At 42.0% G+C, this 25,353-nt stretch overlaps 1 protein-coding gene across 2 annotated transcripts in view; it reads left to right on the top strand.

Annotated features, from left to right (window-relative positions):
- Window positions 1-4,993: 4,993 nt before the first annotated feature.
- LOC150048432 (serine hydrolase BPHL-like) overlaps window positions 4,994-25,353 on the top strand; it is a 31,316-nt gene continuing 10,956 nt past the window's right edge. The window contains exons 1-5 of one of the 2 annotated variants that reach the window (XM_090356413.1): window positions 4,994-5,129; window positions 8,160-8,249; window positions 11,545-11,648; window positions 14,543-14,709; window positions 17,271-17,424. In XM_090356413.1, coding sequence (XP_090212539.1) covers window positions 5,020-5,129; window positions 8,160-8,249; window positions 11,545-11,648; window positions 14,543-14,709; window positions 17,271-17,424 — 625 coding nt within the window. In that variant the 5' untranslated portion in view covers window positions 4,994-5,019. The remainder of the gene's footprint in view (window positions 5,130-8,159; window positions 8,250-11,544; window positions 11,649-14,542; window positions 14,710-17,270; window positions 17,425-25,353) is intronic. The other variant, XM_090356414.1, reaches the window with a different exon arrangement.

Below are 25,353 nucleotides of genomic sequence, written 5' to 3'. Positions count from 1 at the left end.
CTAATGTGTTTAAACAATGTTCACAGAACCTAAACTCACGAGATTAGTGCAGACGTCACACAGAGGATTGTGGGTGAAGATTGGACAGGGCCATGATGCACAGATGTGATGCCCAGAAGTCACGGGGTATTTGTATTTGTGATAGCAGGGCACACCAATAAATGTTTTGAGATGAGTTTTCTTCCAGATGATCACATTGTTGTACTCCAAAGTTTGTGCTCATTTGTAATCAATAGTGAGGGCGCTGTGGAGTCAAGGCAGTAAACAGTGCCCTTAACAGTGTTTATGATACCAGGGGATCTGCTGCCCCAGAGGTTTCTACCTTCTGGTGCTGTGGGAATTCTCACTTTGTTTACATTTATCTGCTCTCCAGGGACCATGCTTTCGTCACATTTCAAAACAGACTGAAGCCTCAACTTTGACCTACTCTGGCATGTGGCATGTAGCCATGTGGGAAGACAAACATATTTGTAAGCAAGTAGAAGCCTGAAAGCTCTGGGTCCAAATATGGGAGACTAGGCCTCAAAGAAGTGAGTGTGTGGGCAAATGGGGTAGGTATATTGTTACAGGAAGAAGAAAATGTAGAGTCACATCCATAAGCAGCCGCTTTCCATTACTCTCAACACCGAGGAGATGTGGGTGTTCTTGGGATTTAAATATGTGGACGTGAACTGATTCCTCAAATTTTCCATATCTAAGCCGTAGCAGATCAGTACTCATAAATCTTAGATCCTCACACTGTGTACTTATAAAGAAGGATTGACATTTCCCACTGTGATGATGGTGGAAATTCCTCAACACGGATCATTTACTGTAAATAGGCATGTGGTTTGCTTTACTTGTTTTTTTAATTAGCATCAATGAGTTCTACAAAGGGGTTTCTGGTGACATGTCCATATGTATGCAATGTGCCTTCATCAGACTTCCCCCTTCTATCACCCTCCCTCATTCCCCCTCTCTTTCATTTTCACACATGTACATGAAGTATTCTGACCATATTCACTCTCCTTTGTCCTCTCTGTTTTCTCCCCTGCTCCCCACTAGTAGCCACACTTTGGAGAGGACCTGTTTTCCATTTCCATCCTTTACTTGTCTTTCTGTCAGTTGTGGGGCTTGAACTCTGAGCCAGGGCACTGTCTCTTCAGCCCAAGGCTCTATCACTTTGAGCCACAGCACCACTTCCAATTTTCTGGTGGTTAGCTGGACATAGAGTCTCATGAACTTGCCTGCCTGGGTTGTCTTTGAACTGAAACTCTCATATCTCAGCCTCCTGAGAAGCTATAATTACAGGTGTGAGCCATTGGTGCATGGATCCATCATTCATTTTTAAGTATATGTTAATTGTTCAAAGGTATTTCATACATGTCTGTACTGTATTAGTATCCCATTCCCCTGCCCTCTATTATTCATCAGCTTCCAGTGAGTTTTGCTATGCCATCTTCACACATAGGTACAATGTATTTGGATATTGCTCATTCTCTAACATTATTATTGTTATTATTATAATTTTAGATAGGATCCCACTAGGGAGCCCATGCTTAAGCTCACTACATGGCTTCAGATGGACCTTCAACTACTGATCTTCCCTGCTCTGACTTTGGAGTTCTGTTGGTTGCTGGCATGTGCTACCATGTCAAGCTAAAATTTAGATGAATACTGCTTACATTGAATGAAACTGTAAAGCTTACTAAATTTATCCTACTACTATAAGAACTTCCCCAGGAGAGTCATCATGGAAAACAGGCAAATAACTCAGACTGGAGCTAGGAGGAACAAGGTTGTGGAATTCCACAGTGAAAGGGCTATGTGGAAAAGCAGACTTTCAACTTTAAGTCTGGTGGGTGTATAGCCAAATCATGTTTGCAGCCAAACTTCATCCTGATTGCTGGATAGAATTCCTCAGGACTTCTTCAAAGTGCTGGGTGAACGGGCAACATCAGCCATCCAGTCCCCACTGCCATGTGGACGGTAAGTGAGGAAGCTTTGAGTGGCTGGTTTTCCAGATCTTAGCTTGCCCTGGAGGACAGAAGGACAATGTGCTTAGGAGAAGTGCACAGGTGTCCTGCCACACCTGGCGTACAATGGATAATGACAAGGAAAAGAGGCTTGGAACATCTTATTCTGGCCCTCCTAAGACCAGGGGGAGTCATACCGTTCATTCAGGCAGGCACAGTAACTGGATAATGTGTAGAACCCTCTGGAGCTCAGCGGCCCATGAATTCAACAGGGGCCTCCCGCTCTAGGCTGGAGGCTGAAAAGTTCACATAAGTCCACTGGTGGCTCCTGAGATGCTGGATGTTGAATGACACACTCCTGCTTTTCACAGGAAAGGGAGAAGAAACCATGGTGAAACGCATTCAGAACTCCTTAACAGCAGCTTGCATCAGACAGACACTTTTCCCAGACCCTGACTGCCATGAGTCTTTCCACAGCCTAACCGCTGTGGGGATGGAGAAATTCCATACTCCCTCCCCATTTAGTAGCCTGGCTATCTCATCTAAGGAAGGGGTTGTGGGAAGCACCTGAAGAGCATACCCTAGGGTTATGATAAATAATAAATACCAAGTAATAGATTAAATGAATGAAAACCTTAACAATTACAGGGTTTTGCAGATGGTAATACCCAATTAATGCCAAAACGACTTACAACTACCAGTTAATGATGGTACAAAAATGATACACCATAGAATTTGGAATTTTAATCTTTCCGTCCTGGGCTGGGACATGCTTTAGGATACTTTCAGAACACTAGATGGAGCCACTGAGCTATAGATCCCAGCCAGCAAGGATGATGAAGGGACACACCTGACACCAACTTACACTGAGTGGTTTCAGTATTTGGGGATATAACTATTCAAAACTTCAGTATAAACTTGGCATTGTTTTAGATTATTTTACCCAAGTTCAGGCTAATGTAAGTGCTCTGAGCATGTTTATGCTAGGCTAGGCTCGTGATAATGTGCAGAAGGTAAAGTGTATTATGTGTTTGGCTTATAATACATTCAATTTATAATGGGATTTATGGGAACATATCACCTCCATGTAAGAAGCTTGTATAATGTGTGCCCACCCTCCACACCCTGTAATCACATGGATAAATCTTTCACACAATCACAGTGGAGCACAACTGGGAAAACTGAGAGCATAGTGGCCCATGCCTATAACCCCAGCTTTTCAAGAGGCTGATATTTGGGAGGACTAAATTTGATGTTTGAATTTTGACTAAAGTTCAAAGCTAGCTTGGGCAGAGAAGTCTATGAGATCCCATCTCAAAAAAATCCAGCAGAAAGGTCATACTGGTGATGTGGCTCAAATGGTTCAGCATCAGCTGTGCAAGCAAACTGCACGAGCATGAGGCCCTGAGTTGAAGCCCTGGTAGAGAGAGAAATAGAGACAGGGAGGGAGGGAAGGAGGGAGAGAGTGAGAGAGAGGGGGGGGGAAGTAGGAAAGATCCAAAGATGAGAGACAAATGAAAACACTAAAGGAAATGTTATTTTCTATTCCCCAAAGCTCTCCTTACACCAGCATCTCTCAGAAAGACACAATTAGGGACTTTTGTTTTAGTGGATGAATTTCATCGTGAATTTCTGCTGCATACACATTTCTAGGATGGAAAGGAGTTGGCATCCGCAATCCTTCTAGGGTTTGCTGCTGGCTAACTGATAGGACCAAGCAGACAGAGTAGGAGGCTGCGCGCTACTGGGGCTGAAGGAAGCCCTCACAAATGTAGTGTAGTGGAAAGTTCAGGTCAGCTTCTGTTTGGTGGGGATCCTAAGTACAACCTTAAGTTGAAGTACCTGGAGCATACACAGGCACGGTGACTTGGTGTGTTCCAGCCAGGATGGCTGGCCTTGAGACCTCTTGCTTCCTGAGCTGCTCTCTTGGAGAGGGTATGGAATGGAAATTGGGGAGCAGTAGATCCAACTGGAAACCTGTGTTACTGGGACACACAGATGGTCTCTCTGAATTCTGCCCCTGTCGAGATGAGCTGCCTGAGAATACAGCCTGATGCGAGGAACCTGGTGTGTTATGAATCCTGGCTCTGTGCTGTGCATTTATCCATTGAAATTTAATTGCAGATATTTATAACCTTTACACAGCTCAAATCATACTTTTAAAATATATATGTTTCCTCTCCCTCTCTCCCTCCCTTACTCTGTCTGTCTGTCTGTCTGTCTCTCTCTCTCTCTCTCTCCTCTCCCCCTCTCTTTTGCTTTATTTTGAGACAGGGTGTAGGCTCTCCTGAAACTCAATATCTTCTCAGTGGTGGCAACACAGCCATTTACAATCTTGTCTCTTAGCTCACGTGAATGTGTATGCACGTGTGTGTGTGTGGTGTGTGTGCAAGCCATGGTTTTAAACTAAGGGCCTGGGAACAGTTTCTGAGCTTTCATTTTTTAATTTTATTTCTTTCTCAAGGCTAGTGCTCTACTACTCGAACCACAGCTCCACTTCCCGCTGTTTGGTGATTAATTGGAGATAGGAATCTCGCAGACTTTCCTCCCTGGCCTGGCTTTGAACTTTCAGCCCCTTAACTATCAAGGATTGTAGACATGAGAGCTTGGCTCATCTTAGGTATTCTTTTTTTTTTTTTTTTTTTTTTTGCCAGTCCTGGGCTTGAGCTCAGGGCCTGAGCACTGTCCTTGGACTTTCTCAAGGCTAGAGCTCTACGACTTGAGCCTCAGCACCACTTCTGGCTTCTTTCTATGTATGTGGTACCGAGGAATCGAACCCAGGTCTTCATGCATGCTAGGTAAGCACTTTAACCACTAGGCCAAACTCCCGGCCCTCATCTTAGGTATTCTTAAGTGTACACTTCAGGGGAATTAATACATTCTCACTGCCTTGCTGTCCTCACCCCCATCGAGTCAGGCCGGGCGTGTGACTGACGTACGGCAGGGGGCGTGGCCTGGCAGCACCCACGTAGGTGGAGCCAGGAGACATTTTTCAGCTGGGCGGGACCGGAGCAGCCAAGGGGCTGTGCGCGTGCGCACTCGTGGCAGCTTGCTGACTGGAGCAATGGCGGCCGTGGCGCAGGTGGGCTGTCGAGGCGCGAGGTTGAAATGGCTCCTCTCGTCCCTGAAGCCGGGCTTCCACGTACCCCGAGCTAGGCCCCCGGCCGCCTTCCGGTAATGGCGCCCCTCCTCCGGGAGGCTCAGCATCCTGCACTGGGGATGGGGTGCCCACAGGGCTGGGCGGGGCGGGGCCTCGGCGCCGGCTGGGCTCAGCCTGGACCCCTGGACTCCTGCGCGGGCCTGGGCCAGGCCTGGCCGCAGATGTGACCCCACAGCCTGGGTGGAGCCGGGGGTGCAGCGGGGCGGTGGTCGTCCAGCCTGTCAGTGCGCGGACCCGGTCCCCAGCACCCACTCCTCCTCACTGGCGGCTGGAAGGAGGCGCCCTGTTGGCCCTCTGCCCAGGCCCCTCAAGCCCTCGGGGGAACCTCGCCAGCCTGGGTCAGAAGTCGGTCCCGAGACCCAGTGTGGCGGGGCAGCCTGTAAGCTCTGCTTCACAGCCAGTGGAGGTGGTAGAGCCGTCACCAGCCCACCCCAGGAGAAAAGGAGAAAACCTTACCCGAAAAATAAACCAGAGCAAAGAGGGCTGGGCGGGTGGCTCCAGCGGCAGTGAGCTTGGCTACCTACTAACAAGCACCAGGCCCTTAGTGCCAACCACAATACCACCAAGAAAAACAAAAAACCCTGAGAATTTCAGTGGCCCTAGCTCTGGAGTGCTCCTCACACCAAAGTCATGAAGTTATAGGTTCCAAGCCTCCCTAGCCTTTTCCTAGAAACCTTTCTCTCCTCCCTTTCGACTATCTTCAGCTTAAACAAGAATAACAAGAGAAATCTGACTTCATCTCTCACCTGCTGTCTAGAAAATGGCTGCTCATGGTATCAAGAAACAGCAGGAGAGATCTGAGGATCAAGGTTCAAAGCCAGCCCGGGCACAAAAGGACCTGAGACTTTTATCTCCAATTAACCTCTAGAAAACAGCCTTGAGCTGAAGAGCTGAGGGGCATTGCCCAGGCCCAATTCCAGCCCCATGACCCACCAAAAATAAAATAAAATAAAATAAAACAAAAGAAAGAAAACAAGGCTAGAACAGCCTGAAATTTGCTGTAGTGCACATGAGCATTCACACTCATACACAATCATATTTAGCACATGTATATAGTTAACTACAGGTAAACATTTTCATTAATAACTAGTGACTAGTATTTCATTTCTACTGGCATTTAGAAGCTACTAACTTAAACTTTTGGAGAAGACAGGACAGCACATCGGACCAGCTTTAAAATTTTCCATAGTGTAGTTAGTTGCCTCTTGAGTTTCAAATTTGACGTAGGTTTCTTTCACTTCTTTAGAATTTTTAGAAGGTTTTCAGAAGTTTTGGTACAGGTGGACAAACATGCTAATTGCTGCAGTTATGTAAGTTGACTGAAGAATAGGCATTTTGTCCAGTTTGCAAAAATGAATGCAGTTACTGTGTTGCACCTGTTTCATACTTCTGATAGAATAGTTAGCATAATGGTTTTGCAGACTCTAGTGGCCTTGCTCCTCTGAAGGCCATTCTTCCTTTCTCTCTAGAAACAGCTTTCTCTGGACTGACTCCTCTCACTTTAGAAATGCCATTAAAGATCAACCAGCACATAATCTGAAAACAACTCATTCTGATTAATCCTTAAAAGAGGTGGCAAGCCCCATGCAAGTATGTAAAAACATTCCTGAAATGAACTGCTTCAAAATAGCTTGTATTTTGAATTTAAAACTGAGACATATGCTTTTAGCTTGCATTTAAGTCTGTTGTTTGGAATTACCACCCTTATTTCATAATTGCAAAGGTGATTTGTTCCTGGCTCTATACAAAGAAGTATTTTCTGCCTTGTGTTGCTACAGTATTAATATTTACAGAATCATAGCAATCTGCTAAAAGGTTTTTTTCATTAGCATCCATTTCTTGTATGAGGGGGTTTTATTGTGCTATTTCATACATGTAAACAATGCATACAGACCAACCTTACTCCCTCTTTTACTCTATCTCATTCCACTTCCCCTTTTGCAAACAATTCCAGTAGGTTTCCTAGATCTGTTTTCACACATGCAAATAGACTAACCATATCCCTCATTCACCTGCTTTTTTTTTTTTTTTTTTTTTTTTTTTTTTTTTTTGCCAGTCCTGGGCTTGAGCTCAGGGCCTGAGCACTGTCTTTGGATTTTCTCAAGGCTAGAGCTCTACCACTTGAGCCACAGCACCACTTCTGGCTTTTTTCTATGTATGTGGTACTGAGGAATTGAATTGGATCTTTGTGCATGCTAGGCAAGCACTATACCACTAGACCAAACTACTGTCCCCTCATTCTTTTTTTTTTTTAAAGTATGTATTAATTGCACCAAAAGATTCCATTGTGGTATTTCTGACATCCATATCTATGTAAATGCATATGTGTATGTAATACATATATATATATAACGATTTGTTTACTATATCTTTATTGCATTCTCATCCCTTGTACCCCCCCAATGAAAAGAAATTGTTTTCTGAATTCAACCTTGAGACATCCTGTCAAAGATCAGGTCTTTTCCTTCCTCAATGCCTGCCACTACCCCTAATCTGGCAGTCAGACTGAATGCTACACTAGTGCCTGAGTCCTGAGGTTAGAGAAAAAATTATTACTACACTCCCTAGATTCCTGCCTTGCAGAGTTTGTGGGAATTTGAATTAATGAATGTGAATGGCCTAGAGCATAAAAAATAGTCATTAGCAGGTATAATTATTGACGATTCAAGTAGTAAAGTTGTAAGTAATAATACAATATATAAAAGTCATAGAAGCATTCATGTAAATTCAAGCCCTGAGGGTAACCAATAGGTTGTTACAAAAGATGGTTAATTTTGTAAGAAATAGGAAAGTATAAACTGAGGATGGGTATTTGTTGCTGAGCTAAGCTGAGACCCTCCGATGCCCCTCCTGTGCATGGTGAATTGTGAGTGCTGATTAGATTACTTGATCCTTTAACCTTCACTTCCTCTATGGCAGTATTAAGTACAGTGTGCACCTCAGAGTGAAATGAATAGCATGTAAATCTTCCAGTAAGCAGCATGCAGACTCAGTGACAAATTTAGTTGTTTGCTCAAGCTGTGACTTCCTTCCCTATCTCTCAGAGCCAGTGTCTGCCATTGTGTTCCTTACAATCTTCCTAGTTACAAAAGTGACCCAGCCCCCTGGAAAAGGGAGTCAAGGATAACTCTGAGGTGGGAAAGCATGCTTTCAGGGAATTGTAGGATTTTTAACCTCCAAGAAATTAACATTCTTAGTACATTTGTTTTCAATGTGGTTGCATCTTGAAATTTCCTAGAGGAGTTAAAAATGTAGCAGTCCAGAGTGGTATAGCTTCCGGTGCAGACATGTTGATGTAGTATAGCCCAGGCATCATTTACAAGTTTGGCAGACAATTCAGACTGAAGTTTGAGCTCCACTGAAATAGTGGGAGGCAGAAAATGCTCTTGTAAGATGAGGACTGAGTGGATGGCCATGGAGATATTGGTGAAGGTAACTTGAACCTTCCTCGAGCTGTCACATAGCTTCTCTTTCAATAAGACTGTGCAAGATACATTGTGCATACTAGTGCAAGGTAACTCACTCATCTCCAGATTTCCCCGAGGCTACAGGAAGACATTGCCCCAGTGCCCAGCACAATGTTTAGGTAATACATGATTTTGGTAACATTCATGGTGGTTTTGTTTTGGTGGTGTTGAGATTTGAACCCAGTGCCTACCATTTTTGCCACTTCCCAGTCTGTGTGTGTGTGTGTGTGTGTGTGTGTGTGTGCGTGTGTGTGTGTGTGTGTGTGTGCAAATAATTAGGTACCCTAATAATTAACATGTCTCCTTTGGAACACGTGGGATAGAGATGTATTATTAGGAAGAGAGGAGGGTTGGAGAAAGATTGACAGCCAGAGGAAAAAGATGGATTTTTGTCTTTTGTTTCTTTTTTCCTGTCTGAAAACTGGGGAAACTTTATCTTGAATGTAATTCAAGCAGTAAACAGCTTTTAGGGCTATTAAGGACCTTGTCTGTGTGACTTCTTTCTCTTCCAGTGTGCTCATAGTTGTGAATCCAAGGCCTGGAAGGTGTTTTAAGGGGCCAATTGGTAAGCTGGAACAAAAGCATATTCAGTTCAGTATCTGCATTTCTGTGGAAATAACAGCTTTTAGTATCTCTGTTGTCTTTAAAAATAAACCTTTTCCTTATGTTTGAAGTTGACTTGCTCTGTTCTGGTTATGAACAAATAGTCCTCTGTTCTCCCTCTTAAACACATACTCATGGATGTGTGGGAGTAGTGGCGACACTAAGTTATAGGAGGAGGGGACAGAGCACCACAGGGTCTTCTCCTTAGTTGAGCTGCAAATCCTTCCCCACTGGATGCCAGCCCTAACTCCCTCTGCCCTCACATTCTTGCTGTTGAACTTGGGCCTTTGGTCATGCTAGGCTTTCAGAATGGTACTCATCTTTGGAAATTCATCTCAAAAGCTCCTTTTCTCTCCTCCAGATCCTTCTACCCAGCTTTGATATGAGCTCTGTCTTCCGGAGCCACCCTCCTTCCCCAGCATTGATTCCCATTAAGCTGAACTTTATAGATTTCCTGATTTTTGTCCCTGGTTTCCTTTTAGACATCCAAGAGATTTGGGGATAGTGATAACTAGAAAAAGCACATTTAGAATGGGCAGTCAAAGGATACTTTCACCTGAGGGAAGTTAGGTTTTTATAGAAATAGTAATGGCCATGGGAAATGATGGAGACGAAGCCTCTGAGCCAGTGCTCTGCAGGTATGGAGAGGTATAGAGAGCTCTACCAGCAACCCTTAACCTGAAAGCCATGTGTTTTATGCATTGAGAAAGAAGGGGAAAGTTCAGGTTGACTTCTGGCATCCTGTTGTAGGCTCTCCAGGAATGGGAGCCCTGGTCTCTGGAGCATAAGGAGTAATGAAGGAAATGATGGTACTGTAGGCTTTATCGCTAATGCAATCCCAATAAGTGCTGTTAGCTTTTCTCAGAGAGGAGCCTTGTTTAAGAAAGCACAGGAAATGCCAGCAGGAGCTGTTGTCTTATCCAGGTGTCTCATGACAGTCCTCCTGGAAGGTTTGCAGAGGAACTCTCCCATATCTTTATTGTCCCCCTTGCTCAATTGGAAACAAAGCAGACGCACCCATAAGCCTATGTGTGTTAAAGTGAGTGTCCATTCACTGACTACATTGATTTGCTTATATTTTGATCCTGAGGTAACTGAAGTTGTCCTAACAATGAAGTCAATCGCTTAGAGGAATAGGAGGTTGATAATTGGGAGATTGGTAGAATCAGTGTTGCACTGACATTGCTTAATGAGTCTATTATTGCTCACTTAGTAATAGTTCTGCAGATAATGAGCTTATGTTCTTTCACTTCTTCCCAATTTTATCTTAGAATTTTCCAAAAACTGTGTTAAGATTTGATGTACTAGTCCATTCAATATATTCTTTTTTTTCCTCTGCTCCTCAATCATAGGAAATGAAGTAAGGAAACAAGAATTTATTTTCTTTAATAGCACCGTGGATAACCTTGAGATAGGGATGTGGGTTCTCCCAGCATGTCATGTGACATCTGCACACCTCACTGTCTTCTGTAGAGCAGATGGTAGCAAAGTCCTTGGAGCATGGCACAGGAACTTTGCGCAGGCAGTATTGCTGAATACCCCTGGATAGTGTGTTTTGGAGCATCGAGAGAGTCATACAGAGCCCTCTAGCAGGACAGACAGCAGCAGCAGCCCTATACTGAAGCCTTGTCCTGGGCACACCTACACAATGCTGGGATGTTCAGTTGACTGGACAAACTATGGGCACACAGGAGTGGGCGGGGGGCGGTATATGTGTATCCATTCCGTACAGGAATATGTTTGCATGTTAACAATCAGCAAGACCATGTCAGTACAGCTGCTGTTCCTAAATATGTCATGCTGCCGATGGCCAGGTGACACAAGAAGTTCTGCACCTAAATAATAGTCTGAGATCAGGGCCTTCACTGTGGACCCCTGTGGACAGGCCCACCTTTAGGGTACTTCCAAGGCTGTTGAAGGTCCAGATGGATAATCTGATCTGCTGGGTTGCAGATCTAGCCCCAAGCTCTGCTCCTGTTGGCACCTTTTATGTATCAACATGCACAGCTCCATACTGACCTGTATGAGGGCCCCTGTGATTTCCAGTCCTCAGGACCTTGGGCATATACAGATGGATGTTAATTTCAACAACCGTCTTGGTGCTTTTGTCAGGTGAGCCCCTGGCTGGGTGCTACAGCAGATTCCAATGGGAAGATAAAACTTCTGCTGTTAAGGAAGATGTCAACTCATGTTATAGTGTGGGGCTGAAAGCTGAAGCACAAACCCCTGCCTATGATGCCTGAGAGCTTGTGGCACTGATCATGCTCATGAGAGGCATTTCTTTCATAGTAATTTGGTAAGTCTGACGTGCTAAATGATTTTCCTTTGGGATTTTTCTTTTTTTTTTTTTTTTTTCCAGCACCACTGTGACCTCTGCCAAAGTGGCTGTGAATGGTGTCCACCTGCATTATCAGCTGACAGGAGAGGGTGCTCATGCGGTTCTGCTGCTTCCTGGGATGCTCGGTCTGTATGTGTGTGTGTGTGTGGATATATATATTATTAACATTTTTATTGTAATTAATAAAAGGGTTACATGATATTTGCCAGATAGAAGGTACATTAATTCACATATATTGATACCCTTTCACACGTTTTTTTTGTTTTTTTTTTGTTTTTTTTTTTTGGCCAGTCTTGGGCTTGAGCTCAGGGCCTGAGCACTGTCCTTGGACGTTCTCAAGGCCAGTGTTCTACCACTTGAGCCTCAGCACCACTTCCTGCTTTTTATTCTATGTAAATGGTACCAAGGAATCGAACCCAGGTCTTTGTGCAGGCTCGGCAAGCACTCTACCACTAGGCCAAACTCCTGGCCCTTGGTCTGTATATTTTTTAATGGATAGATTTAATGTATCCTCTATATTCTCTATGATGTGACATGTTACTAGATGTTAAATATTGATGGTCAATCTTCGTGTTTTGCCAAAATGTTTTAAAGGATATTTGCTGCACTCACATGTTTCTACTGTATGTACTTTTGCTTCCTGTAAGTACTTAGTTTTGCATTTAGTACACTGTAAAACCAGGTTCCATTGCTGGTGGTAAAGTTCAGGGAATTAGGTATGGGTGAGTGTTCCAGTTGTCAGGAGATTGAGGCATTTTCCAGTGCTGGGTGGGGGTATCTGTGTCTGTAGAGCTAGAGTGGGACAATGGTCAATGATTCCTCACTGTCGTGGTTGACATGATTAGTTTAAGAAAAAGATGCTTAAAGCCTTTTTTCTTTTGAGACAAGGCTGGCTTGAACTCTAAATCTTCTTGCTCCAGTCTTCCAGGTACTGGGATTATAAGGCTTCCCCTCCATACTCTGCTACTATAAGCTTTTTATTTTTTTTTGAAAATTAAAAAGAGATTAATGTATACCCGATTTTCAATGTGTAAAGCCCATTGACACTCAACTATATTTTACAGTAGTCCAAATGCAGGAACTTTAGAGGAAAAATTAGTGAGCCCAGGGCATCTAAATGTTAGTTTTATGGGGTTTAGGATTGCCACTTTATCTTTTGTTTAGTTAAGGATCCCAGTATATATTTGTTTCTTTCTGCTTTGGTTCTTTCTCTTAAAGTAAAATGTGACAGTTTTTTCAGTTAATTGATTTTCTGATTCACCAAGCTTGAGCAGATGTAATCCCACTTTAGCTAGGGAAGCATTTTTGGAAGTGGTATTTCTATTGAGTTTTTGTGATGTCACTTTATGAGCCCCATTGAGTAATGTCAAGCTAAAGTAAATTTACCAAGTTAGATTTCTGTTATTTCAGTTCTGTAATCATTAACGAGTTATCACAACTTACCATTTTATTTTTTGTTATGTAAAACTTTACATGATTCCAAAATTCTTAAACTGGAAAACTAAGAGTCTTTTCTCCATACCCAGTCCTCATCTCCATGAGCCCTTAGCCATTATTTACTGGTAACTATTTACTGGTTATATGTATGCTCCTTTACACTTGTTTAAAGTTTTAGTATTCCTGGCCTTGGTTTTTCAAATGTATACATGTGGGCCAAATGTGAAAATTTTCTGTAGTCTGTTCCCTTCCCCCCATCTCCTTATCTTCTGCCCTTCCTTTAGGGTAGTTCTGATAGAGGCCCCTCCATCTAGATATAAGAGAATCTCCTGTTTTCAGAACAATAGACACAGCTAGAAATCCATTGTTGGGCTTTGTTGTTGTTTTGGGCTTGGGCATTGTGATCAATCTAGTTGGTCATTAGGAAGAGGCAACTTGGAAGGAAGAATGGTGGCCTTTATAATGTCAGTGATTCTCACTGCTGGAAAGGCATTGCTGCAGCTCTGAGAATCCCTTTGTGGACTGAACTCCATGTTTTCAGAACCAACTGGACTTTACTGGTGAATGCCTATCTGCTACAGGACTGACTTCTTAGAGAATGGCCTTCCATGCTGTACAGTGTGTATAAACATAGTACAGGCTATGTGACCATATATATTGTTAGCTGGGAACTGTCAATCAAGGTTACCACAGACGAGAAAAGTTCTACTTGCTAGCATTAGCTGTTTTGTACAATCTGATAATGCAAACTAAATTTGATGCTTTCCACAGTTGAATCTCTGTTTTCCCATTTCAGAGATTTATTATCATTTCCTTCCTTCTTTCCTTCCTTCCTTCCTTCCTTCCTTTCTTTCTCCCTTCTTCCCTCCCTCCTTCCCTCCCTCTCTCCCTTCCTCCCTTCCTTCCTTCTTCCCTTCCCTCATTCCCTCCTTCCTTCCTACTGGGGCTTGAACTCTGAGCTTGGAGCTCTCTCTTGGACTTTTCCACTTAGGCCTGACACTGCCACTGAGCTGTACCTCTACTTGTGGGCTTTTTGTGTTAATTGGACATAAGAGTCACTTGGGTTTGTCTTCCTGGACCTGTCTTAAACAGCAGCTCTCAGATTTCAACCTCTTGAGTAGCTAGCATTAAAGGCATAAGCCATTGGTGCTCTGCTTATTTCCTGGTTTCTAATTATAATGACAGGGTAAAATATTTAGGACTATTCATTTTGGCTTAGTAAAATGCCATCTGGAAATTTAGAATTTTCTTTGAATGAGTTGGACCAAAATTTATTACAGATTTTATTAAGATTGCTCTATTACTGAGTCATTTCTTTAAAATAAGAATAATAGCCAATCCAGAACTAAATCATATCTGTGGGTTTATTTTAGACTCAGGTCCCTGTCTTTCTCAAAATCGCCACTAGAAGGCGATGAGCAACAAGTCTACAATGTATTCAATCATTCTGAGATGACTTTCCTGATTCTGTTTTGAATAGCAGATAATCCCTTTGTTTTGAGATTATCACTGCACCTTTTTCTCCTGATGTATTTGATAGAATAAAGCATTAATCAGTGTGTAACACAGTGGTGGTTTCCAGGAAGCGGAGGGACTGATTTTGCACCCCAGCTTAGCAGCCTGAATAAGAAGCTCTTCACAGTAATTGCCTGGGATCCTCGAGGATATGGACATTCTAGACCTCCAGATCGAGACTTCCCAGTGGACTTTTTTGAAAGAGATGCGAAAGATGCTGTTGACTTGATGAAGGTGGGTACCAGGGAACTACTTAGGAGAGGGAGAACGCCTGGGACTGTCTTCATTTACTCTAATTCCTATAGAACAGGGGCAGGGAACACCGGGCCTACAAAATCATTTGTTACATGACTAGACATTCTTCTTGTTAGCTGCCTACCATTCATCTACCTATAGTGATTTTTTTTTGTTGTTTGTTTTTTTGTCAGTTGAAGGACTTGAACTCTGAGCCTGGGCATTTTCCTGAGCTCTTTAGCTCAAAGGCCACTGCCCTGCCCCTTGAACCACAGTGCCACTTCCAGTTTTCTAGTGGTTAATTGAAGATAAGAGTCTTATGGACTTTTCAGTATACAGGCTGGCTTTGAGCCCATATCCTCAAGATTGCAGACTCCTGAGTAGCTAGGATTACAGGCATAAACCACCATGCCCAGCTCAATATATTGATCATTTTTATGGCCGTTGAATGATGTCATAAATAACATATTTTCTTGGCAGAAAAGGTTTCCCCACCTCTGAAAATGTGAAGAGTTCAAATAGATATTAATAAATAAGTAGGTATATTATAGAGCCTAGCACTTAGGGACACCACTGCCAAGACTTTTAAGGCTTTGCTTTTCTGACACATCACACACACACACACACACACACACACACACACACACACACACACATTTGTTTTGGTATTGTAACCACCATTCTTCCAACTCTGCTTTCAGTGACTAGCTTATTAAGGTGAGACCTCTTCCCTCCTGCTGCATTTGCATCTGTCTTACAGTAGCTGCAAGCTGCAGATGTCCTCCCTACCCATGCAGCCTAGAAATAGTAAGTGGAAAATTCCAGAAATAACTAATAAAGTTCTGTGTGTGTGTGTGTGTGTTTATACACGTATGTATGTACCAATTTCTGGGACTTGAACTTAAGCCTGGGTACTGACCATGAAGTTTTGTGTGCAAGGCTAGCACTCTACCACTTGAGCTAGTTTCACCTCCAGCTTTTTGATGGTTAATTGGAGATAGGAGTCTCACAGATTTTCCCACCCAGGCTGGCTTTGAGTGATCTTCAGATCTCAGGCTCCTGATTAGCTAGGATTATAGGTGTGAGTCTCTAGTACTCACCTTCATAAGGTTTTTAATTCTTTTTAAAATTGAATATTAATTTAATTTTACATTAAATTAAAATTGTTACATTAAACATTAAAATTGTTACATTAAAGCATAAAATTATACATATTAATAAGGAATGATGCTACATTATACATTATATAATGTTCAAATTAGGTCAAACATCTATGTCCTCAATCAATGATCACTTCTTTATGATACAAAACTTTCAAGATACTTTCACTATTTTTATCATAAATTGTAAATTCCATGCCATTCTGAGACCTATGGTGAAATCTCACACTGCTTTACCCCAATCCCCCCAGTCCCTTGGAACCAGAATCATCCCCTGGGTCAGCACACTCACTGGTCTGTGTAGGTGTAGAGAAAACTCTGTGTTCTCAGATGCCCACTGTCCCCTACAGAGTTCATGGTATAGACACACTGTGTCTTACTCATCTATCATGCTGTTACCCAATTAAGTTAGATTTCAATTATAAATAGTGTAATAAACACTCTGTTATTTGTGGATTTAGTTCTGTTTCCTTGCTATTATGAAGAATATTATAGACATTTTGGACTTATTTCCTAGTAAACATGTGCCAGAATTTCATGTGAATTCAAGAGACAATGTGCTCATTATAGCAGATTCATTTATAGCTTAGTGCCAAATGATCCATAGTAGTTACACAGCAATATTCCATAAAAATACTTTGGACTTATATTTGTTAATGCTACAGCTCATCTTTCTATCATTCTAGTTTTACTACTAGGTGACATCTCCCAGAGGTTGTATCCATTTTCTTTGTCAGACACTTTTTCAGAATCCTGGTTGTCTCACTGATGACTTCCACTGCTTTGCCATTCTCTTCCCTGTTGTCTCTAGCTGTGTTTCCCAAAGGTATGGTCAGTGACTTCACCAGATTCCTGACTTGATTTCATCCAGTGAATTGAAAAATCTCCCCTCAGATCCACAAATTTTTCTCTGCAAACCTTAATGGTTTTTTAAAATTTATTTTGATGGTATGCTTGGTGTTTGGTTATACTATTGCTTTAACTACTGAAGAGTACCCCGAGGTTTGAAGTTTTAATGCTTATTTATGGTTTTACTATTGTGAGGCATCATTCTGATGCCACACACACACACACACACACACACACACACACACACACACTCCATATGTGTGTCATATCCAAGTACAAAGTGATTTCCATTGCTCCTATTCCTTGACATTTTTATCCATCCAGAAGATATACAATAGTTATCATGTAATTCCAAACAAGTTTTTATGACTATTATATTTATTCCAAAGTTAAAGAAACCATGTTCTCAAGTAGAAGACTAGGATTTCACTTTTATTATTAATTGATCCTCCAGATGCTATACCTTTATGGGTTCTTATCCATATTGACTCAGGCTCCTTTATTAGAGAGGAGAAATAACCTGTACCTTGCATTGTCCTGTATTTGTTACAGGCACTGCGATTTGAGCAGGTTTCCCTGCTGGGCTGGAGTGATGGTGGCATAACTGCACTCATTGCTGCTGCAAAGTACCCATCTTACATCAGCAAGATGGTGATTTGGGGAGCAAATGCCTATGTCACTGATGAAGATGACAGGATTTATCAGGGTAAGTTCTGCCAACTGGAGATGTAACAATGATGTTCCTTTTTATTTATTTATTAATTAATTTTTGGTCATGGGTCTTGAACTTGGGGCCTGGGTGCTAACCTTGAGCTTTTGTGTTCAAGACTAGGACTCTACCACTTTGAGCCACAGCATCACTTCCATTATCTGGGGGTTAATTGGAGATAGGAGTCTTGGGCTGGCTTCAAACTGTGATCCTCAGACCTCAGCTTCCAAAGTAGCTAGGGTTAGAGGCATGATCCACCAGCACCCAACTAATGATCCTTCAAATTCCTCTTTCTGTCTCATTCCAAATATGTATTGATAAGTCATATCCACTTCAGTTTGCATATCTCATGTTGGAAGAATAATGGATTCTTAGGAAAGTCACAAGACTAAGATAAAAGGCCAAGGAAAAACAGTTCTTGGTTTACTACCAAGAATAGTGACCCTTAAAGAAAGGAGAAATGTGACGTGTGAGTCATAACCTCAGTTAAAAGAATGTGAAAACTGGCCGAGGTCGTCTGTCCCTGTAACTCTAACTTTCAGAGCCTGAGACAGGTGTATCAGATCATAAAGTGGCTTGGGCTACATGCTGAGAACCCATCTCCAAAAAAATAAGAATAAATAGAAAGAAAAACACCATGAGAGTTATGGAAACTGGATTTGAATATGAAACCTTGTATTCTTGGTTAAAAGAATTTCTGTGCTATTTGGTTTTTTTTTTTTAAGTGGTAGTGTTGTTTGAACTCAGTTCTTTTTGCTTATTGGTAGTTGTTGTACTACTTGAGCCATGGCCTCTGCCCTTTCTGCTTTCATTGTTTTGGCTAGGGTATCCCATTTATGCCTCAGCCAGCGTGGACCACTTCTATTTTAGCTTCCCATGTAGCTCTTAGATAATGATAGCATACCTTCCATGCTGGGATAACAAGCATACACCAGTTGTCCCATCTTTTCATCAGTTAAAATGCAATCTCTTCAACTTTTTGCCTGGCCTGGCCTGGCCTCAAACTGATCCTTTCATCTCAGCCTCCTAAATAGCTAGGATTTTAGGCATAAGCCACTATACCTGGCCTATTTTCATGTTTAAGGTGGTCCTTTAGGCTTCTCTTTGAGGTTTTTAGGGATACTGATGCAGAGGTTAGCACACTGTAAGTCAACTCTGGCTTCCAGATTTTATTTGTAAGGCCTAGGAACCAGTTGAAACAAGTTGTATGAGCTATGGACACTACGCTAAATTGTCTGTTCCTTCTGCCTTCCTCATTTCTCTTGCACTCCCAGTATTGTTGCCTAAGGTCTGCACTGGTATCCTGAGCAGTGGGGACTTTTGGTAATTGCTAGGCACCCAGCCATGGTCCACCTCAAATAGCTGGGTCTGGGTGGCATTTTCTCTTATGTGTGTATATGTTCGTATCATGTCTTGGATTAGCCTCTCGGCCTGCAAAGCCTGAAATATCTACTCCAGCCTTATACAGCAAGACATTTCTGACTTCTAGGCTTTCATTAGGGTAATTCTTTTCAGCTGTTACAGTTAGTGGCCATGTCCGATTATAGAATTTAGTTTTTTGCAGACATCCTGTTTCTTAAGGAAATATGAAAGGCTTCCATGGTAAGCTGATTGAGTTACCATTCTGTCATAATCTATTCTCCTCATGGTCTGATAGTTCTTTGTGTCTCTGGGTCTGCCTTGGGCAGAGCGGGCCATTCCACTTTGTAGTTATCCTTGACCTCCCATGCCTTCTGTCTTGGATACCTGACTTCCCCTCAATCAGTGATGTCTCTCCACTGGACTCTTCCTCTTAGCTTACAATTCCACCTTCAAAACATTGTTCCTCTCACCTGTAGTTACTACCTTACTATGTTTTGCCCTTTGATCTGTTTTCTGCTTTTTTTTAAAATTCCTTCTTCAGTTCCATTCTGTTTTGTGTTGGCCTCTCTACTTAATGGGTTTCAGTATAACAAATATAATCTTGTCAAAGATGATGGATACTTTATAGTTGTCTATCGTATTCCTTATTACCCTCTACATAGTCTAGGGCCATTTGGATATTGATTTTTATTTTTATTTTTTACATTTCTTTTTTTTTGCTTTTATTTTGTTTTCTTTTTTTCATATATTTTTTATTGTAATTAATAGAAGGGTTACATTATATTCGCCAGATAGAAGGTACATTACTTCATGTATAATTGATACCCTTTCTCATGTCTTGGTCCCCATTTCCCTCCCCCCACCCCCACCCCTCATCTTGTTTTCCCCCTTCCCTGTCCAATTTCAAATAACCAAATATGCATTTATCCAATATATCAGATAACAAAGTGAAATACTGTAACAATATGAGATAACCAGGGGATAGCAGAAGAGATGAGAGATAACATAGTACATTAAGGACAACAATCATTCATTATATGGCTTTTGTTTCTATATCCTAGAGGTCTTTTCATTTAGCGTCATACTATATGGCCTTATGTGTCTAGGTTTTGCTCTATTGCAAATCTCTGCTAGGAGAGCCCAAGGATTCTACTGATTATGACAAACGAGGGAAACCATTGAGCCTATGTTCCTTTGAGTCTGGCTTACTTCACTTAATATGATTTTTTCTAAGTTTTTCCATTTCCTTACAAATGGGGCGATATTGTTCTTTCTGACAGCAGCATAGAATTCCATTGTGTATAAATACCACATCTTATGATCTACTCATCAAGTGAGGGACATCTGGGTTGGTTCCCAATCTTTGCTATGATAAATAGTGCTGCAATGAACATCATTGTGCTAGTAGATTTAGTATGCCCTTGTTTCTGGATGGTTGGGTAAATGCCAAGTAGTGGAACTGCTGTGTCATCGGGAAGCTCTATGTTTAGTCTTTTGAGGAACTGCCATACTGCTTTCCATAGTGGTTGAACGAGTTTGCACTCCCATCAACAGTGTAGTAGTGATCCCTCCTGGCCACATCCCCTCCAGCATCTGTTGTTATTAGTTTTTTGATCCTGGCCATTCTAACTGTAGTGAGGTGGAATCTTAGAGTTTTTTTGATTTGCATTTCTTTTATGACCAGAGATGTTGAGCATTTCTTCATGTGTCTATAGGCCATTTTTTTTTTCTTCTTCAGAGAAGACTCTCTTTAAGTCTTTGGCCCATCTTTTAATGGGATGGTTGTTACTTTGGAGATTAGTTTTGGAGTGATTCAATTTTTTGAGCTGTTGATATATTTTAGATATGAGGCCTTGTCTGTTGTATGGTTAGTGAAGATCTTCTCCCATTCTGTAGGCTTCCTAATTAATTTACTAGCTATGTCTTTTGCCATACAGAAGCTCTGCAGTTTAATGCAGTCCCACTTATCCAGCCTTTCTCTGATTTGTTGTGTTTCTTGGTCCTTATTGAGAAAGTTTTGACCTGTGCCAAGGAGGCCTAGTGTGTCTCCTATTCCTTCTTGTAAAGTTTGCAGTGTGTCGGCTTTTATCTCATGGTATTTGATCCATTTGGAGTTAATTCTAGTGCAGGGCGACCTTTGATATGTCCTCAACTCTTCTCTGTGGGGCTGAGATATCAGAGTCTTTGGGTGCCATCCCTGATGTGCTCTGTTTCCTCTCTCTCTCCTCCCTCTCCCTCTCCCTCTCCCTCTGTCTCTCTTCAGTCTTTCTGTGTTTTCCTGGTTCATGTAATCCTCCTGCCTCAGACTTCCAGGTGTGTGTTACCATGTCTAGCTTTCTTCTCTTATACCCATACCCTGGCTTTACTTAACTTCTGAATTCCAGATATTTAACATTTATTGTATTTTCTTATCTGGTAGCTACCTAATTTTTGGTGGTAATTATGCTTTGGGCCAAAACAGTCTTCCACTGAAGTAAAGCCACCAAAATAAATATATAAATATAATGAACATTTCTGAGTGCATGTTACATGCCAGGCACTATTATTTGATAGTTCATGTGTTAACTTCTCTTTATTCCAGACTGTTGTCATGATTCTGATGGGGAAACTAGCTAGCAGAGAGGCTAAATAACTTGCTCATTTATCACAGAGCGGGGCCTTACATGAGCTGGAACTCATACTGAGGCAGTCTGACTTCTAAGCCTGTGTTTTTAATCTTAGCTTGGTATGAGTGGCTTTCTTAGCTGCTATTGGGCTTCATTCCCATTGAAACTTAGACACTGTTTCCTATGAAATTCTGAAGGCTTCTCCAGTTGTTGTTGTTGGGGTTTTTTTTGCCAGTCCTTGGGTTTTAACTCAGGGCCTGAGCACTGTCCTGAGCAGTGTCCTACCACTTGAGCCATAGCACCATGTGGTATCAAAGAATTGAACCCACGTCTTCGTGCATGCTAGGCAAGCACTCTACTAGTAGGCCAAACTCCTGACCTTCTCCAGTTTTGTTGACATTCCCCTAGAAACCTCTCCAAATGGTCTGCTTTTCCTAAGTTAATACATAAAAGGGTATCTTGCTGTCCCATGAGAAGACTTAACGTTTTAGCAAGAAAACCATCATGTTGAGCATTTCCTGCTGTTTTGTAGTGGTGTGTGTGTGTGTGTGTGTGTGTGTGTGTTTGTGTGTGGTGTGTGTACTGAGGGTTTAACTCAGGCCCTGAAGCTCTTACTTGACTGGCACTCTACTATGTGAGCCATACCTCCTTTCCTGGCTTTTTGCTAGTTAATTGTACGTACGGGTTTTGAGGATTTTTCTGCCCAGGCTGCTTCTGAATCTCAATCTTCAATTCTCAGCCTTCTGACACATTAGGATTACAAGCAAGAGTCAGTCATGCATTACTCGACTAGTTTCTTAAAAGGAAAAGGTCTGGGGGACGGGAGTTTGGCCTAATGGTAGAGTGCTTGCCTGGCATGCACAAAGACCCAGGTTCGATTCCTCAGTACCACATACATAGAAAAAAGCCGGAAGTGGTCCTGAGGCTCAAATGGTAGAGCTTTAGCCTTGAGAAAGTCCAATGACTGTGCTCAGACCCTGAGCTCAAGCTCAGGACTAGCAAAAATTAAAAAAGGAAAAGGTCTGGGCCTTAACACTACAGAAAACTTGTTTTTTTCTAATTGATTGTTTTATCTCCACTGGTTATTCTGTTTATTAGCATATATTAATTGCATAGTAGGGAGGTCGAATGTGGCATTTCCTCATATATGAACGACGTATTATGCAATCAAACCTCCTCTCCCCTCCTCCTTCCCCTTCTCTATAAAATCTCAGTAGGCCTCATTGTCTCATTTTCATGCATGCAAAGCCGACCATATTCTCCATATGCATTCTCATCCCCATCTGAGCCTGTTTCACTTTACTGTTCTTTTATTTCTAGTTTGTATGTTTCATCATGGTATTTCAGATGTGCATATATTTTGTTCAGAACAACCCTCCTTATTGTTTTCCTCTTCCCCCACTTCCTAGTTGATTTCTTTGTTTTTCTTGTTTAACACTTGGTAGAGTTACTTTAAAACTATGTGAATTATCTGTGTGAAATACAATATTCCTCAACCTGCCATGGAGCCCCGGATTTATGATTACTTAACACTCTTGCTTGTCGCTGCCCTTTCTCATTTCATCTCTTTCACTCTGCACCCTTCAATTTTGCCACGTGCCTTTGTGAAAACAATTCTTCTTCTTCTTCTTCTTCTTCTTCTTCTTCTTCTTCTTCTTCTTCTTCTTCTTCTTCTTCTTCTTCTTCTTCTTCTTCTTCGACAGTCGTGGGCTTTGAATTCAGGGCCTGGGCACTGTCCTTGAGCTTTCTCAAGGCTAGTGCTCATACCACTTGAGCCACAGGCTTCATGCATGCTAGGCAAGTACTCTTACCACTAGGCCAAATTTCAGGTCGTGAAAACTATTTTTAATGTGTGTTTTTATTCCTAAACAACAATTTGAGAGCTTTGGGCAGGTGACTTTATGCTTTATATTGTCGTCATCCTCCTCCTCCTCCTCCTCCTCTTCCTCCTCCTCTTCCTCCTCCTCCTCCTCCTCCTCCTCATCCTTCTTCTTTCTGTCAGTCATGGGGTTTGAACTCTGGTCGTGGGTGCTGTCTCTGAGCTCTTCAGCTCAAGGCTACCACCCTACCTCTTGAGCCACAGCACAGTTTTCTAGTGGCTAATTTGAGATAAGAGTCTCACAGACTTTACTGTCCAGGCTGGCTTTGAACCTCTATCCTCAGATCTCAGCCTCCTGAGTAGCTAGGATTATAGCCACCAAGCCCAGCTCTCTCTTCTTTTTGTTTTTACTTTACATTTCTGACATCCATTGTGATACTACTGGTGGTTGCAGTGAAGTTACTTTCATTGCTGTACTGGTCGTCCAAGAGCATTATTAGATAATTATGGCAGGTTTCTTTAATTGTTTTTACTTCTGGCAGATAGCTAGTTTATCTCAGGTGTTGCTGTGAACATCCTCCTGTGTATCCTGAAGGAATGGTAGAATCTCCAGGATAGGAGTGCTGGGGATTGAACCAACGGTCTCATACATGCACATGATTTGCCACTGGGCTGCTCCTCAGCCTCTCTACAGAGAATCTTTTCACTGGCTTTTTCATACTGCCTGTCCTGCAGTTACTTTCTCCCTTTCTCCCTGTCACAAATTCTTTCTCTCTCCCTCTCTTCCTCTCTCCCTCTCTCCATCTCTTCCTCTCTCCTTTTCTCCCTATCCCCCTCCCTCCCCGCCCTCCCCCCAGTCTGTCTCTTTTATACTCCCAAATCCACTCCCCTGTTCAGGCTGCTTCTCCTCACATCCTATGTCTCTTCATGGAGTAGTTCACCTGTGGAGCCAGCTCACTGCAGCTTCTCTCGGAATATTTGAACCAGTCTGCAGAGGCACCATCAAGCTGCCATTGTAATGGGGTCTACTCAATCAGAAGACAATTCACTTGTAAACAGCAGATTTTCCTCATTTGCAAAGTTCCCTTTGAGTGTCTGTTTCAGAACCAACTGAAGCTCTGTACAGATTATACTTGAATTCTAATCATTTATATTGTCTTCCAGATGTTGTCATCCAGTCACTTTTCTGAAAGCTCTCATTAAGCAATATATCATATTCTTGAGAACACTGGCATGTTTATCACAGTGCTTAAAGAGATATGGAAAAGATTGACCCATACACTTGCATTGATCCATTTTATAGGCAGATTTGGTTACTTTTCTACTACTGAATCATATATAACATAGCTTAGAGCTATTAGTTAGCTTTAGTACTCAATTTCTTCCATACTAGAACTTAAAAATTAGTAATTAGCTTGTGTTTCTCAATGTGCCAGAAAAATTCCTTTATCTAGACATAACTAATCTTCTATTTCTGTGCCTATGCAGGTTTTTTTTTAATCTATGGACTCAAGAAACCATGGTTGAAGCTAGGTACTATGGCTTATGCCTATAATCCCAGCTACTCAGGAGGTAGGGAGTAGGAGGATTGTGGTTTGTGGCCAGCCTGGGCATAAAGTTCATAAGGCTTTCATCTCATGGGTGTGGAGGTGCATGCCTACTATCCTAGCTATGAGTGAAGTAAAAGTAGAAGAGTCATGTTTAGTCCAGCCTGAGCATGAATATGTGATGCCATTTGAAAATAATGAAAGAAAAAGGGGCTGGGGTGTGGCTCAAATAGTTAAGTAACTGCCTGACAAGTAGAACGCCCTGAGTTCAAGCCTCAATACTGAGAAAGAAAAGACACACACACACGCACAAACACACACACACACACACACGTACACATACACAGACACAGAGAGAGAGAGAGAGAGAGAGACAAAGACAGAGACAGACAGACAGACAGACAGAAAGAAAGAAAGAAAGAAAGACAGAGAGAAAGACAGATAGAGAGAAAGAAAGAAAAGAAAAAGAAAGAAAGAAGGAAGGAAGGAAGGAGGGAAGTAAAGAAGGGGATGAAATGTTAGGAAAAGTGAAGTCTGTGTGTCTGTGATGATGTCATACAGTATTCTGCTTAGGATTTAAGTTGTGTTAGCT

The sequence above is a fragment of the Megascapheus bottae genome, chromosome 22 (genome assembly GCF_031878675.1).
Source record: "Megascapheus bottae isolate mThoBot1 chromosome 22, mThoBot2.hap1, whole genome shotgun sequence".
Lineage (NCBI taxonomy): Eukaryota > Metazoa > Chordata > Mammalia > Rodentia > Geomyidae > Megascapheus > Megascapheus bottae.
The sequence above is the reverse complement of the archived record's forward strand: the minus strand, read 5'-3'. Positions and strand labels throughout refer to the sequence as shown.